The sequence below is a fragment of the Pituophis catenifer genome, unplaced genomic scaffold (assembly GCF_029215685.1).
Source record: "Pituophis catenifer annectens isolate HBS135680 unplaced genomic scaffold, rPitCat1.0.hap2 SCAF_2, whole genome shotgun sequence".
Taxonomy (NCBI): Eukaryota; Metazoa; Chordata; class Lepidosauria; order Squamata; family Colubridae; genus Pituophis; species Pituophis catenifer.
In genome coordinates this window covers 157,292,780-157,309,116 of record NW_027256882.1, presented here as the reverse complement: position 1 = coordinate 157,309,116, position 16,337 = coordinate 157,292,780, and the positions used below count along the sequence as shown (strand labels likewise).

The 16,337-nt window shown below is 38.3% G+C and overlaps 1 protein-coding gene across 1 annotated transcript in view; it reads left to right on the top strand.

Annotated features, from left to right (window-relative positions):
* ESYT1 (extended synaptotagmin 1) overlaps positions 1-16,337 on the top strand; it is an 82,110-nt gene that overhangs the window by 26,164 nt on the left and 39,609 nt on the right. The window contains exons 2-5 of the mRNA XM_070937852.1: positions 12,347-12,388; positions 12,477-12,611; positions 13,586-13,659; positions 15,692-15,764. Coding sequence (XP_070793953.1) covers positions 12,347-12,388; positions 12,477-12,611; positions 13,586-13,659; positions 15,692-15,764 — 324 coding nt within the window. The remainder of the gene's footprint in view (positions 1-12,346; positions 12,389-12,476; positions 12,612-13,585; positions 13,660-15,691; positions 15,765-16,337) is intronic.

The following is a 16,337-nucleotide window of genomic DNA, read 5'->3' as shown; positions in this document are numbered from 1 at the left end:
AGCAGCCGGTGATCTCTCCTTGTCCTTCGTCTCATTTCCAGCCCAGTAGAAAGTTAAGTCTTTATGGTCAATGAAAGGTGAGGCTGTGGGGTAAGCTGGATACAAAACGCTGGCTGAAAGTACACTCTTTAATAAAAAAAACAAACAGTAAAGATCTAAATAGTGCAGCTATTTTAGAGAACTGCGGTTATATCAAATGCTTGTGACTATTCACGAGCTGTTTTGCAATGATGTAAACAGGGCTTGGTTTTTTTTTGTTGTTGTTGTTGTTTTTGCCCTTGATGCTTTTCACCCCCTCTTAATTTTTTTACCCTTGCAACAAGAGAAGCAAACAGCTGCTGAGAAAGGGCCTTTTGCTTATGGAGATAGGAGATTCAAAGTTCTTGGCCAAAGTTTTGCATTTTTCTTCTACTGAGCTGTTATTGTTAAAAGGCCAGAAAGAAACTGTTATAGACACATGGATGGTAGCTGGGGAGAAAAAAAAACCTGTTTCCCTTTGGCATTCAGGGCTGGGCACAAACCCAACCTGTTGACTGCAGTCTTATGCTTGGCACCCTTGCTTGCACTGTGGCTACCTGAAGCCTCAGTAGAACATAGATTTTTTTTTTTTTTTGGGAGAATCAGAGGCCTTCCTGACTATTTTTGCCGTGGCTTTCCTCTCGTTGTGGGGATGGTGGGCGGGGATGGGGAAGAGGGAGTCAAGCTATTCTCCAAAGCACCTGAGGGTAGAACAAGAAGCAATGGGTGGAAACTAATCAAGGAGAGAAGCAACTTAGAACTAAGGAGAAATTTCCTGACGGTTAGAACAATTAATCAGTGGAACAACTTGCCTCCAGAAGTTGTGAATGCTCCAACACTGGAAGTTTTTAAGAAGATGTTGGATAACCATCTGTCTGAAGTGGTGTAGGGTTTCCTGCCTAAGCAGGGGGTTGGACTAGAAGACCTCCAAGGTCCCTTCCAACTCTGTAATTCTATTCTACTTCTATTCTATTCTTTTATATTGTAATTTTTAATGTAAGCCACACAAAGCCTCCTATGTGTGAGTTGGGCAGCCATAAAAATTTGTTTAATAAATAAATAACATTAGAGAGAGCAAGCTGACTTTGAGGCACTTGTATATTTCTAGAAACAGTTTGTCTGGAAAGGGCCATATTTGGAAGAGTGTTTTGTTCATGATGGGAAAATGCAGCTATTTCAGAAGACAAAAAGGGTTATTATTTTTTCCCCCTTGCTGGTTCAGGGATTCTGGGAGTTAAAGTCCACAAGTCATAAAGGGACCATCATTCCCCACCTCTTCACTAAAAAGGGTAGAGCTCCAGAGGCATGGAGCAAGAGACACTGTTCTACATGAACTGAGAAAAGAATAGCAAGTATCTTGTCTCCGGCAGCTCTGCTAAATGGGTGGAGTTACTCCAGACGTGAGGGGAAAATCTAGGTGCAAAGAAGCAGACCACTTTGTTCCAGCATTCAAATTATCTTTAAAGAATAAGTAATTGTTACAGTTAAACTTCGCTTGGAGTTTTAGCTTCCTTTGTCAGTATGTGCTAGTTAAGTCTGGCTATCGTTTGCTGCATTTCGCAGGAGAACATTCTGTATAATTTCAGATTGTTTTTCCTGAAGATTTATCTTTACATTTCTTGTGAACTGAAAATTTAGCTCACTAAGCAAATTTGATTTTGTTTATTTCTTGTGGGATGGATTCCTCTCCCAATGGAGAAAGGGAAGTGCCGAAATCAGTAGTGATGTGCGTCTACGCTGTGGGGCCAGAGGGATACATTCTGGAAAATATTTTGTTTTTCAAATGTTTATCTTTTATTAGCCACAATGGTAGGACAGGTTTGGAAGCCTTATTTCTTCCAGACTTGGGTTAGGAAAAGCATATCCTGGGAGGCAGGCGGTAGCAGCAGGAACAATGAGACCAGTGGTGAATTGCTACCGGTTCTCCCCGATTCGGGAGAGCCGGTAGCGAAAATCTTGATGTGAGAGCAAACCGGTTTGCTCCGACCATCAGCTGGGCCCTCCCACCTGCCCATGCGCTATACCTACCTTTATTCCTTCATTTTTAGCCCAGCTGTAAGGCGCAGCAGAGCTGATTGCCCTGCCTCAGCTGTATCGAAATTTAATGTGCTTGCGCAAAGCGAACCGGTGGTAACACTGGTTAGAATCCACCACTGAACCAGACAACTACTGTATACTAAGGCAAAAAGAAGAGGCCAGATGTTTAGACCCTGAGGGCTTTGGGGAAAGGATATTTGAAACATTCTGTCCTTCAATCTATGGGAACAGTTATGCTGCTACTTCAATGAAAGCAACTATGGCTTAATATTTTGAACTCAACCTATGAGAGGTTTGGGCTTTTCTGTCATGTTCAGGGAGAGTTACTAAATGTGCCATATTGCTAGCTTTGCAATAAGAACAGAAAAATATGTGTACTCAAGAACTATTATTCATCTATTTCATTTGTACAGGTTCTAATAAGCTATGGTTTATTTCTACAAACCAGTCAAGAAAGACGATAGCACTGTGAATTTCTGTCATTGCTAGGACTCATTCCTCTGATAGATTGAATCTCCAGTAATTGAATGATTGGCTATATTATAGATTGAGATATTTCTTGTAGTCCTAGTATGAGCAATCTGTTTTAAGGGAAGTTGGAAAGTGATGAATCCAAGACCTTTGGAAAGTATGAGCAATAAATTTTCATGTAGTGATTCAAAAAAAAAAAAAAAAAATGCAGGGCCCTGACTTTTTTCCCCCTTAAAACAGTAAGAGGAACTTTAATACTCCACAGTCAAAAAGCCACTTAAGGGTCATTATAAGTGATATTTAAAGTGAGATCAACACAGTGACTCATACGTTCTTAATTTCTGTTAGGATTCTAACTGGTATTGCTTTTGAAGTTCCTTGGATATCATATTAAGCCAAAACTCTCCTGAATTCTACCTTATTATTTATCTTTTGTAGTTTTAATGCTGTAAGCCGCCCAGATGGCAAATACATTTAATAATAAATAAATAAAATTATTCACAAGAAATTTGCTAGGAGGCTGGTCACAAGCAAGAATTGAAAGCTGGTTATACAGAAAGCTGGTTTTACAGAAAGCTGGTTTTACAGATATAATATTCCATCCTTGTCTCCTGGTAATTTCAGTTTTGCTTAGACCAGTGTTCTCCAGAAGTATGGTTTCACATTGTCAGGGAATTCTGGGAGTTGTAAGTCTTGACCTATTTGGAGAGTAGTAGTTGTGATCAGATTGCCAATGCTCGCTAGAAGTTTATGTTTTCTCCCTCTGGCAAGAGATGCCAGCTATCCTTAGAAGGCAGTGTTGGCTTTAGAGTTCTTGCCAGCGTTCTCTCAGCAAAACCTGAACTTAAAAAAAAAAACACAGTCTAATGGAAAATTAGTTCCAAGCTATTGGGCTGGAATAAAAGGTAAATATTGACCGTATATCAGCCATACGACAGCTGAATCTTTGAGGCACGATCCCTGACTTCCAAGGCCTCACTGTGTTGTATCAGCAGCATAGGGCACGAGTATCGGCTAATTTCAAGGAATCTACAAAGTCAGTGAATAGGCAACCCAGCCAAGTTGTGGGTTTGCTTTATATTTCTCCCATTTCCTTGAACTCTTGGCAAATTATGTGGAACCCATGAGGAAAAGATTTGCCTTGTTGTGGGAAGATAGCAGACAGACTTTAGATTATCCAGGACCCACTATTACTACTACTACTGCTATTTTTATTAATTCTAATACTACTATATCATCCACCGTCTTACATGGCCCCTGATACCAATAATACAACAATACGTAATCCATTTTCAACTGAATAGAATTCATATGTGAGAACCAGGTCTCACAAGGTCTGAATCAAAGAGTATAGAAATCAGCCAGTCTTACAGGTAGTCCTCAACTTACGACTGCAATTAAACCCAAAATTTCTGTTGCTAAGACATTTGTTAAGTGAATTTTGTACCTTTCTTGCCACAATGAATCACTGCAGTTGTTAGGTTGATAACAGAGTTCTTTAGCGAAAGTGGTTCCCCGTTGACTTTGCTTGTCAGAAGTTCACAAAAGTTGATCACGCTGCAACTGTCATAAATAAGAATCAGTTGCTGAGCATTTAAATTTTGCTCATATGACCATGAGGATGCTGCAATGGTCATAAGTGTGAAAAACGGTCTTAAGTCACTTTTTTCAATGCCTTTGTAACTTCGAACTGTCACTAAAAAAATTGTTATAAATCGAGGACTACCTGTACTAAATCAAAAGACATGGAAACCATCCGTTTTGTGCAAAAGAGAGTGGCTTCCATTCACATAGCATGGAATGAAAGAGCTGTAAAATTTGGAAGAATTGTTTCTTAATGCTTTCATTAGCTTTTCTGCAGTCAGAGTATTTATGTTGTCGAATGCCTGTTGGTATCAGGCATTGTAATATTTCAATGCAAAAAATCTATTTCATATTCATATTTCCCAAAGCTGCTACTTCAATGCAAAAAATCTATTTCATATTCATATTTCCCAAAGCTGCTTTTCAGAGCGAGATGGGCAGCATATAAATTTAACAAATAAATGAAATCAAGATCCATTTCCTATAAGAAGCTGTTTGACCTTTGTAATTACCGTAATTCCAAATTCTTATTGTAAAAGTTTCACTATTCCAATGTTACCTGGGCTTTTAGTCCTTTTATAACATTCTAGAATCAACATCTTATTTAGCTTTTTGCTGTTTATTTCAGATTTTTTAAATACTAAAATTTATGATTACATTCTTCTTTTGTACTGGATTGGAGAATGTTCAGGATCACCTATCATTTTCAAAGTTGCCATTCTGAAGGTGTCTAATAGATTAGACTTAGTTAATGAGCAATTTTCAAAAGTGGTTAGAAAGTGAGGTTGTGAACTTACATCCTTTAGAACAGGAGTCCCTATTGCGGATATGAGGAAGTTCCTGCCGCAATCAGATGAGGCATCCTTGAATCTGTTGGTTGCCATGGTAGTTCAACCACATTAAGTCAGTTGTAGCAAACCAGGTGCAGCAGAGGAATGCTGACACATAATTGAGTGGGAGCAGATGATGGACATCTGTATAAAAGCAGCTCTCTTGCCCCAGGGAACTTAGATTTTGCCAGTGCCATTTCCTACAGCCAAGCTCTCTGCTGATACCAGCTCATTGTGTTTCTTTTCCTTGAGGCACTCTTGATTAAACATTTCAAAAATGAACACAGTCATTTCCTCTGAACATAAATATATTAGGATCCTGCATTTTCTTGGCTTGTGTAAAACTATTTATGTGGACCCTAATGATATATAATGCAAACCTGAGCAAACAAATGATGCCAAGGTTTGCTTGTCATTTATTTCATAAATAAACTAACTTAATGTATGAGGTGCCAGTGTGCATGAACAAGTAATTTATGCAGCAAAATATATCATCTAGGAAATTACAAAGAACCCGAGAACACAACAATGGATAAAAAATGGGACTCATGAGCAGATAGCATGGATGAAGTTATGCCTCTTTAACAACATCAGCATTCATCTTAAATTTGCCAATAGGTCACAGAATGCCCTTCCAGGCTTCTGAAGAATGTTCTAAGTAGATGAGTAGACATGGAACTTCTTGCATTAGATAGTAAAAGGTAAAGGTTTCCCTGTTCAGTCGTGTCTGACTGTAGGGCATGGTGCTCATCTCCGGTTTTTGGCCAAGGGAGCTTGCGTTATCCGAAGATATTTTCCATGGTCATGTGCCCTGCATGGCTGTATGCCAAAGGGCATAGAACCAGTGGTGGGATTCACCAGTTCGCACCACTTCGGGAGAACCGGTTGTTAAGTTCCTGAGCAGTTTGGTGAACTGGTTGTTGGAAGAAATCATGAGGGCAGAGAACCAGTTGTCAAATTATTTGAATCCCACCACTGCATGGAACACTGTTACCTTCCCACCAAAATGATACCTATTTATCTACTTGCATTTGCACACTGTTGAACTGCTAGGTGGGCAGGAACTATGACAAGGAACAGGAGCTCACCCCGTCGCTCAGTGCTTGGGTCTCAAACTTGGGCTGTCAGCTTTCCAGCTGACAAGCTCAGCATCTTTAACCATTGAGCCATTGTGCCCCTCTGCATTAGATAGTATGGTGGAATTCAAATTTTTTTACTACCAGTTCTGTGGGCGTGGCTTGGTGGGCATGGCAGGGGAAGGATACTGCAAAATCTCCATTCCCACCCCACTCTAGGGGAAGCATACTGAAAAATCTCCATTCCCACCCCACTCCAGGGGAAAGATACTGCAAAATTCCCATACCTCCCCACTCCTGGGGGAAGGATATTGCAAAATCTCTATTCCCACCCTACTCTGGGGCCAGCCAGAGGTGGTATTTGCCGGTTCTACAAACTACTAAAAATTTCCACTACCAGTTCTCCAGAATCTGTCAGAACCTGCTGAATAGCACCCCTAGGTAGTATCCTTGCCCAAATCAAGCAATGCCTTCCACAAGTAAGAATATCATATTGTTAAGCATAGAGGTGACAGTGCCATGACTAGGGAATATTTTGTGTTGGGAGAATATTAGTCTTCTGATTGCCAACTGAACTGAAGCTCAGATAGGTCATTCAACAAGATAACAATTCTAGAAAGTGTAGAAGGAATAGGGAGAAAAAACCCCAAATTTGATTTGCATTTGCAAGTCAAATCCATATTTAACTCCCTTGGAAGTGTCGTGTCAGAACCAGAAACAAGCAATTCATGTCAGATAAACACCCAAACATTACTAAATTGTAACTTGTAGCAGTTCTCCATGGAGGAATGATTCAGAATTCCTACAAAATAAGAGAAATAAAAAATAAAAAATAAGACAGGAAGTTTGTGGTTGTAATAATTCCTACTAAAAGTGTTGTCACCATTATCTAAGAGAATGATTATTTTTTTCACACTGACACATCTCATGCTTCATGATTTTGTTCATGAAATAGAAGAAACCAGCCTCAAATATCTGTATTATTTATTAATGCAGACTGCTTTTATCTATCTGTAGGAACCATGTAAATCATATTATCAATCAGAAAGGAAAGAATTTGGAAAATTTGACAGATTTTGAATACTCTTCCATAAAACTGAATATCTATATTGCTTCTTGCTGACTGAATAAGATAGCTTCCAATTAAACCATTTCTCAAATTACCTTTTTTTTTAATCTGCAAAAGTGGAGGGAAAAAACCTTAACTTACTCAATCTTCTTTTCCAGAAGCAAAAGTTAGACAAATATCTATGATTCCTGAGCCTAAAGCATTACCACTCATTCCAAGTCCACAATCTTTATTGAGTAATTTCATCTGCTGCCAAAATCTAGTTACTGTAATTATTTAAAACAATCAACTAAATTGACTTGAAAGGAATGACATGGCAAAGGATTTAAGAGCAAACTAACTGACGATATAAAACGACAAAAGAATGGGGAAGGCATGTTGTGTTATTATTAATGATAAACTCTCTCCAAGACAAGAATTCCTGTCGCGTTCTCTGCAACCATTTTGAGCTTTCTCTAAATGAAACATTTCTTACTTAAGCGTTTTCTTCATAGTATCAGATAACTCATAGAACTATTTTAGAGCCTACTGGGCGTAATTTTTCTGATATTATGAAAAGGGGGTGTAAACAGTGCTTGCTTAGCACTTATAGAAATATATAAAATACTATTTTAGGGTAGAGAGAGGGGTAAATATGAAAAATCCCCCATCATAGGTAAATATAGAATATACCATACATACAAGTCTTTCTGATACTGATTCAGCCCCAAATCTTATATTTTTATGTCACCTCAGAACCACCACAATGTTTTAGTCAAGCTTCAGCAAAAGTTATTTCTTTTCAAGTTTTTCGAAGTTGGACATATTTAGCTTGTCCTGTGACATTTTAGTTACAACATCCCAAAATAACACAATTCATGCTACTTTGGAAATGGGTCATATTGTTCTATTAAGTTTGAAACACTGTGAATTAGAAGTTGTCACCCTTTTAATGCCTTATTTTTGGAGCAAGGAGCAGGGCAAAGAATTCTGTGCCTCCCTACGCAGAAAACTCTCTTTGACTTTTGAATTGACTTTTGAGGGACTGAGTAAGGTTGCAGTCCAAATTCTTAACTTAATAGTTCCTGAGACTACAGATTTTTAGATCATCAGGGTTACCCTATCTTCCCCATTTACATTCCTAAAAAAATGCTCATGTGTCATAGGGGGAGAGGTGAGTGCAGAGAGACAAAAACCAAGGCTAGCAATTTATGATGGCAGCACTTAGGATGAGTGTTGTCAGTTTAAAAACCTTGCTGATAAAAGTCATACATAAACAAAAGTCAATGAAAAGCATATTCAGAATTGAAGTTGTGCAATGATAGCTGCCTTGAAAACCATTAACTTTCTAGCATTTTGGAAATGCAGTCAAAAGTAGAGAAACGAAAGCAATGCCTAATAGAAGATATTAAAATGGGGCCGGTGGGTATCACTATCGAAAAAGATACACATACTGTATTAACTAAGTTACTCCCTTTCCGATGTTGGGCAAAGTGCAGTAAAGAAGTCAGTAGTAGTAAGTCAAAGAAATTAAGGCAAAAACCACATAATTAAATACCATTTACAGAAATGGTATTTCTGGTACCATTTTTAAAAATCACTCCATAGCTTTCTATCGTTGCAAACTATCCATTCATTCATGCAATCTTTCATATATTGTTTTTTGGCTCTTTAAAATTGTCACCTCTCTCTTTTTTCAGGATCTCATTAACTCTGTCCAAACATGGTCTTCTCCTGCTCATTCTTTTCAGCCTTCCTTATGTTTGTGTTTGACTAAGTCCTTATTCATTTCTGCCTGTGTGACCAAACTGCCTCAACATTCCTCTTTTGTACTGAGTGTTCCCTTTTCGGTTCAGTTCACTTTCACTCAGTACCCATGCAGTCTGGATCCAGACTTGTTTATCGCATATACTGAAGTATCCTAGTCTAAATGGAGTCAGTTCACTTTTCCATTTCTCCTGACAACCTTCATTTGATATAACTAAAGTGGGATGCAGTATGCTTTTATACATAAATATTCTTGCTTTTTCATCAAACATAAGAGTGATGGTGGCGCAGTGGTTAGAATGCAGTATTGCAGGCTAATTTTGCTAACTGCCAGCAGTTCAACCCTGACCAGCTCAAGGTTGACTCAGCCTTTCATCCTTCTGAGATTGGTAAAATGAGGACCCAGATTGTTGGGAGCAATATATTGACTCTGTAAACCGCTTAGAGAGGGCTGTAAAGATCCTTACAACAAACAGACCACAGGTACCTATTGCCTTTCTGTTAGCATTTGTGAGTCTTAACATTGTTCTATTCTCTATTACCCACCTTTATTAAACTTTCCACCAACAAATCCTCTGGTTTTTTTGCTATTCATGCATAACTTGCAATCATTCACTCTGTTTTTCCTGTGTAGAACAACCATCTTGGTCTTTACTCTTTGATTCTTGCTACAGAAGTTGAGGGAATACAAAGGGAATTTTCATTGCTCATGGTAAATGACTAGTTTCACATAGGCAGAACCATGTATTTCAGGGGTGGGTTTTATTTACCTTTACTACCGGTTCGCATCATGCTCGTGTCTGCGCACGCTCTTCTGTGCATGTGCAGAAGCTTCTGCGCATGCGCAGATCACCTATGATGAAGTCCGGGTCAGTGGGTGGAGCTTCCTGCCGGTTTTACTACCGGTTCTTGTGAACCGGTCCGAACCGGGGGCAACTCACCACTGATACATTTACTCTAAGATTGTTAAAACATTTCATGTGACAAGCATGGAGTTTCACCTGCCGCCTACCACAAGAGTCCTGAAACTATATCACAATGAATTTAAAATTAACTATTTTACTGCCTCAGGGTGGAATATTTTATATTTCACACAAATGTCTTATATTAAGTAAAATAAAACTCTATGATTTAATAAAATAAAACTTCCAACCAAAACTAAAAGCAACTTTCTTAAATAGAAAGATTGAGCTTATTTTTGCATAACTCCTAAAACCTGGCTTTTGTTTCTGAGAGGGATGCTCTTGTTTTTCATTCTGCATTTACAATGTTTCAGTACTTGCTCTAAATGTAGTAAAATCTGGTTTGCAGTGATAGAATGGTGGAAATGGAATCAATATGGACATAAACTTCTCAATTCTTTTTTGCTCATTGATCCACAATTGAGGGAGAGCTTGCGTAGAGATTTTTATTTCCAAAGAATTGTCAGAAGAAACATCAAAAAATTCATTCGCTTTCGTACTACTGAGTTTACTAGCTATCAGCTTATCATACATGCCTTGATGAACTTGACTAAAATGTATACGTCTACAGGCAGACATTCCAAAGACTACTAATTTATTACTAAATGTCCCGCTGTCAAGTTACCAAAAAACTCAGAAATATTTCCAAAGGAAATTGAAGTCAGATATCAGTATCAGTATCTGATAAATATTTTTCAGATATTCAGTAAGTCAGGTTACTATATACTTTGCAGAAATGAGACTTTACTCCATTTTAATTGTGTTGAAAATGCAATCCACAAAATACATTAAGTAAGCTTTAATCAAACTTCTGTCATCAAGATCTTTGACATAAGTTTTCAGTAGATATATTTAAACATTTTATAAAATAAGATATTTCCAAAATTTAAAAAAAAATCATTTCCAAACAATGTTCTATAACACAGATAATGGAAAGCAAGCTGTGGTTGGCAATTCACAACATGCTTATGCCTTTGTTAAAACAAGAAGGCAATACAAACCATTTTATAATTTTGAGGTTGACAATCATGCTAGAGACAACTTAAAAAAAAAAGATTAGAAAGAAAGATCTCTTCCCTGCCAACACCCCAGTTCACAGCACCCCAGTTGCAACTCCCTTAACCTTGAAGAACTGATTTCTGAGGATTTGATGAACCGTACCTTTCTCTCTTAAATTTCTTTTTTTTTTTTGCAGTCATGACACATACAGCATTGAGACTTTTTAACTAATATTGGAAGAGTCCTGTTATTCTGCATAAAGCAACAAATTATGTTTAATCTACCCAACAAGATTTCTATGGAACGAGAAGGAGGGGGCATGTTCAATGCCTGCTTGCTAAAATGTTAGAAAAGATCAGCTGTTTTTTTTTTCATGTCATTGGTCATGGCTCCCTTAACACAACACTTTTTGCAGTATCTCCACTTCCCAGCCTTCCCCGTCTCAGCAAACAGTTGAAAGAGCACAATGCAGAAATAAATTGCTTCACCCAACAGCTGATGCAGTGAAGATTGATGACTAAGCAACACTCTTTCTACATTCCAAGGCACTCAACCCCACATTCTTGATCCTGTTGGAATGTTGTTACTCATCCTAGGCTTAATTATATCTTTGAATGATAACTGTTGCTTTGTTTGGGAGTCTCAAGGACCTGGGTCTTTGCAAAAGTTCTTCTAATCCGAGCGCTGCCAGCCTTTGCACATCATAAGTTTGAGTTATATATGTTAAGAAGTTCATGAGTATGATGTTAGGCCCAGAGTTTTAGCAACATAATATTAGGTGGATTTATTCAGAAGGAAGTCCCACTGAAATCAATGGAATCTATTCCCAGATAAGCACACTGAGAATTGCAAGCATTAAAGCTTCAGACGAATGATTTGTCAAGGACTGGAACAATAAATGGGGTTTGCATAACTTATAAATACAGCTGGGGAGTTAGAAGGGACGTGACAATCTACTACTAAATTTTGATACCCTCTTTTTAAAAGTGATGGGAATATTTGGTTCATCCTGCCTCATTTACCTAAATCTCTCTTCTTCATAGTCACTTATGAAAGTTGCCAGTTTTTTTGTTGACACATCTTAAGGCCTAGTGCAGTATATATTGAATGTGCATGTTTGAGGTTTCCAATGTAGTCAGGAGCCCATGGCAGGTGTGTTGTCTTAATAAGAGCCTTGGTGGCGCAGCAGACTAAAGTGCTGTTAAATAGCACCAGCTGCCTGCAATTACTGCAAGTTCAAATCTCACCAGGCTCAAGGTTGACTCAGCCTTCCATCCTTTCGAAGTAGGTAAAATGAGGTAGGTTTGTGGGGGCAATAAGCTGACTTTGTATAAAAAAGAACCGCTTTGGGGGGGGGCGAAAGCCCTACTAAGCAGGTATATACAAAAGTATGAAGGCTATTGCTTAACGCATTGTAAGCTGCCCTGAGTCTCCGGAGAAGGGCGGCATATAAATCGAACCAATAAATAAATAAATAAATAAATAAATAAAAAACAAACAAACAAACAAACAAACAAACTTGCCTAAACCAATTTCTATTTCTTTTCTTTCTAGGTCAGTTTTCCAGACGTTGAGAAAGCTGAGTGGCTCAATAAGGTGAGAAGCAATTAGCTCAGTTGTTCCTTCCCTGGCAAGTCATGGTTATGTGAAAATACTTACATGACTTATTTTTACTCTGTGACAGATTGTGGCCCAGGCTTGGCCCTTCTTTGGCCAATACATGGAGAAGCTTTTGGTAGAAAATATTGCCCCAAATATACGCGCTTCTAACACCCATTTGCAGACTTTCACCTTCAGCAAGATTGACATGGGAGAAAAGGTAAATTAATGGTCAGCAGAATAATTGATCAAAACATTGGGTGGAAGTCAGGCATTATAATTACTGTACCCCCATCCTTGTCTGTTTCCCTGTTATCAAGAGTGTTTCCCCAAAAATAAGACCCTGTCTTATATTTTTTTGAACCCTGAAATAAGCGCTTGGCCTTACTGCCATGCGCTCAAAAGCCCGATTGGGCTTATTATCAGGGGATGTCTTATTTTGGGGGAAACATGGTAGTAGACGTATCACATTACATTCTTTTTAAGCTATGTCAGCTATGTCAGTTTAAGTTGTCAGCTAAAAATAATAGAATATACCAGCAGATTCTATCCCACCTTTCCAATAGTTGCAGTCATAAGACATAATAAAACAACAATGTATAAAATAGGAGAGCATTAATCTGAAAAATAGTACAAACTCAATTTAAACGAGCCTTGGTAGTACAGTGGTCTAAAGCACCCTGTTATTAACACCAGCTGCCTGCAATTATTGCAGGTTCGAATCTCACCAGGCTCAAGGTTGACTCAGCCTTCCATCCTTTCTAAGATAGGTAAATTGAGGACCCAGTTTGTGGGGGCAATAAGCTGACTTTGTATAAAATATACAAAAGTATGAAGGCTATTGCTTAGCGCATTGTAAGCCGCCCTGAGTCTCCGGAGAAGGGCGGCATATAAATCAAATTAAAAAAAAAAAAAAAAGATGCAGAGGTATTTCAAAGGTAGAGATCTTTGTTGGAGGGGTATGGGCCACACTTAGTATTTGAGTGGCAGGTTGGGAACTAGTCTCCAGAAAGTAGTAAGAGTTACTCCAAAGAGAGATAACACCAATAAAGCCTTTGAGTTCAATACAAAAATCAATGAATTGGTTGCCTCTGTATACACCCTGAAGCACTGCTGGGGGGTGGGTGGGAGTGAAGGCTCGTAATTCTAGATACATGATCATTTATTTAGAAGCAATGCTGCTTTTGTTTCTAGCCCCTCAAAGTCATTGGAGTCAAAGTCCACACAGGCATGAACAAGAAGCAAATCTTGCTGGACTTAAACATTAGGTGAGTTGCAAGGCTTGGTTTGGCTGCTAGCTGTCAACTTTGTTTTATCGGAGTTGAAATTAAGAAAAATGATTGTCTTTTATGGAATGAATGGCAAATCATGATGATAAACAGTATTTTGGCAGCTGGGCACACAGCACCCTCTTTCCTGGAAGAAAAACACACCTTAACAGCACATTTTGTCCTGATGGAGAAAAATGAACAGCACTGCGGAGGGAAAAATTAACTCCCTGTTCTAGGACAACACCCTTCTGGCCTTTTCTCTTTCTTCCATTAGTGACAAGCTGAGTTGTGGGCCCGGTGATTCTGTCTTTTATTGTATCTTTTTTTTTCTTCTTTATTTGATTGCTGTGAGCTGCTCAGAATAATTGAAAGTCAGCTGGGATACAGGTTTAATAAATTGTTATGGTTGGTTGCACAGTCAACCAGCTGTTTAGACTAGATTTGGTATTTTTATTCACCTATTAAGTTCTTTCCAAGGACCTGGGTTAGACAGATGTTGTTTGATGTTGTTAAAGGTGTCATTATTACCATTGCTGTTGTTGTTGTTATTAAATCACCAATTTGATTCACAATTTGGGACTGGTAAACAGGGTGGATTTGATTTAAATCGAGTTGATTTAAATCACAATTTAAATCATGATTTAAATCACTAGTAAAAAGGCTTGATTTAAATCAACTTGATTTAAATCATAATTTTTAAAGAGCAACTGTGATCTCTGCTACTCCTTTGACCCACTGTTGACTCACCGATAGTCCCAGTGTTGCAGAATATACAGCCTCATGCTACATAACTAAGCTCCATTTCATGCTGAATAAACTAAATTATTTATGTATCTTAAATAGAAAACTATCTTACAATAGATTTTTACCCCAAAAAATTTTTATTAAAATAAATTCGATAAAAATAAAAAAAATCCGATTTAAATAAAAAAAATCTGATTTTTTTTATTTTTTTAAAAAAATCATTGATTTTATCCACCCTGCTGGTAAAATCTTAACCGTTCAGGTCCTAACCAAGGACCTAAGAGCTGTTAAAGTGGTGGTAGTTGTTATTGTTATTACTACTATTATTACTACTGCTATGTTGATGATGATAATGATGAACAGATAGTACTATTTCTCTGTGCAGTAATTGCATTCCCTTTTGCAGTTACTGGTCACTGGATATCTATACAGGTAATCCTAGCTGAATGAGTAATTAGGCCATGCACTTCCATTGCCCAGCCACATGGTCAAAAGTGCTACATCAGATGCCAATTTATGACAACAGTTGTAGCAGTCTCCGTTGCTGTTAGACAAATCCCGCACAGTCACATTGTCCCTCAGTCATGTGATTACCATTTGTGACCTGCTGGCTTTCCAGGAGATTTTGCTTGTGGGGACCTAGCAGTGAATGTTGCAAATTGTGATCATGTGACCAGAGGACGCTACAATATTGTAATTTGCAGGCTGGTTGCCAAGCAACAAAATCGCAATCAACTGCTGGGGACATTACAATGGTTACAACTACAAGGTACCATCGTAGCTCCCCCCCCACCCCCAATTCGGCACTATCATAATTCCAAGCAATTACTGAATGAATTATGGTTATTCAACAATATATATAGTATAGTATGCGAACTATATTCAGGTGGCAGTTATGGCGGGGGAAATAAAAATAGGAAAGCACTGATAGCAGCAGCCTCTGAAAAAAGCTGCCCAGATGGACAGAGTTGAAGGAAATACTGTTTTCCAGACCAGTGGTTCTCAAACATTTTGGCTCCAGCAACCGTTTACATTCTAAAAATGATTGAGGACCACAAAGTGCTTTGGTTATGAGGGTTATATCTATTATCAATTTTAGAAATCAAAACTGAGAATTTTAAACTATTCCGTTGACTTCTCAAACCCCCTGAAAGGACCTTCCAGACATCCTTAGACCTCACTTTGAGAATCACTGCTCTTGACCTTTTGTTGGTCCTTTCTTGTGTAGTCTTGCTCCTTTGATCCCCATATTGCTATTTTTCTCGACCTTTTCCTTCTGTGACAGCTACGTGGGCGATGTCCAGATTGACGTGGAAGTGAAGAAATTTTTCTGCAAGGCTGGTGTGAAAGGCATGCAGGTAAAGTAGTCTAGGACTGAGATCTACATCCTGGTCAAAATTAGCCTTTCTCCCAGGGAATTAGGAAAGTCTACACCTCTGAGTGCCAGATTGAGAAAGGCAAATCTGCAAACTATATTTTATTTCAGGTTTTTAAAGATTAAATAAATCGCATTCCTTCTCCGAACTTGATGTTCTCTAGAAGCTTTATAAAACATTAATAATTCCTTCCCAGGCTGATCTTGGGCAGTAGATATCTCTGAATTAGTTCTCGGTGATGGCATTTATATTTCTGAAAATAGTTTCCCCTCAGAATTCTGCCATTTGCAGAATGATGCAGGAGACCTTTACTTTGGCAACATATTGTATTATTCCCAGCAATTTCATCTTGCCTTTCTTCCTCTTGGATTTTTTTTTTTTTTAAAAAACATCTCTGCCCATCTGGTGTCTTTTCACCAATCGTTGAAAAGCAGCCAACCAATTCTGGGCATTCAAGAAGGGATTCCTCAGCTGCGTTGAACTCTTTAGAGCAATGTTTTCCCATCTCAGCTACTTTAAGGTATGTGAACTTCTATCCCCAGAATAGAAGTTGAA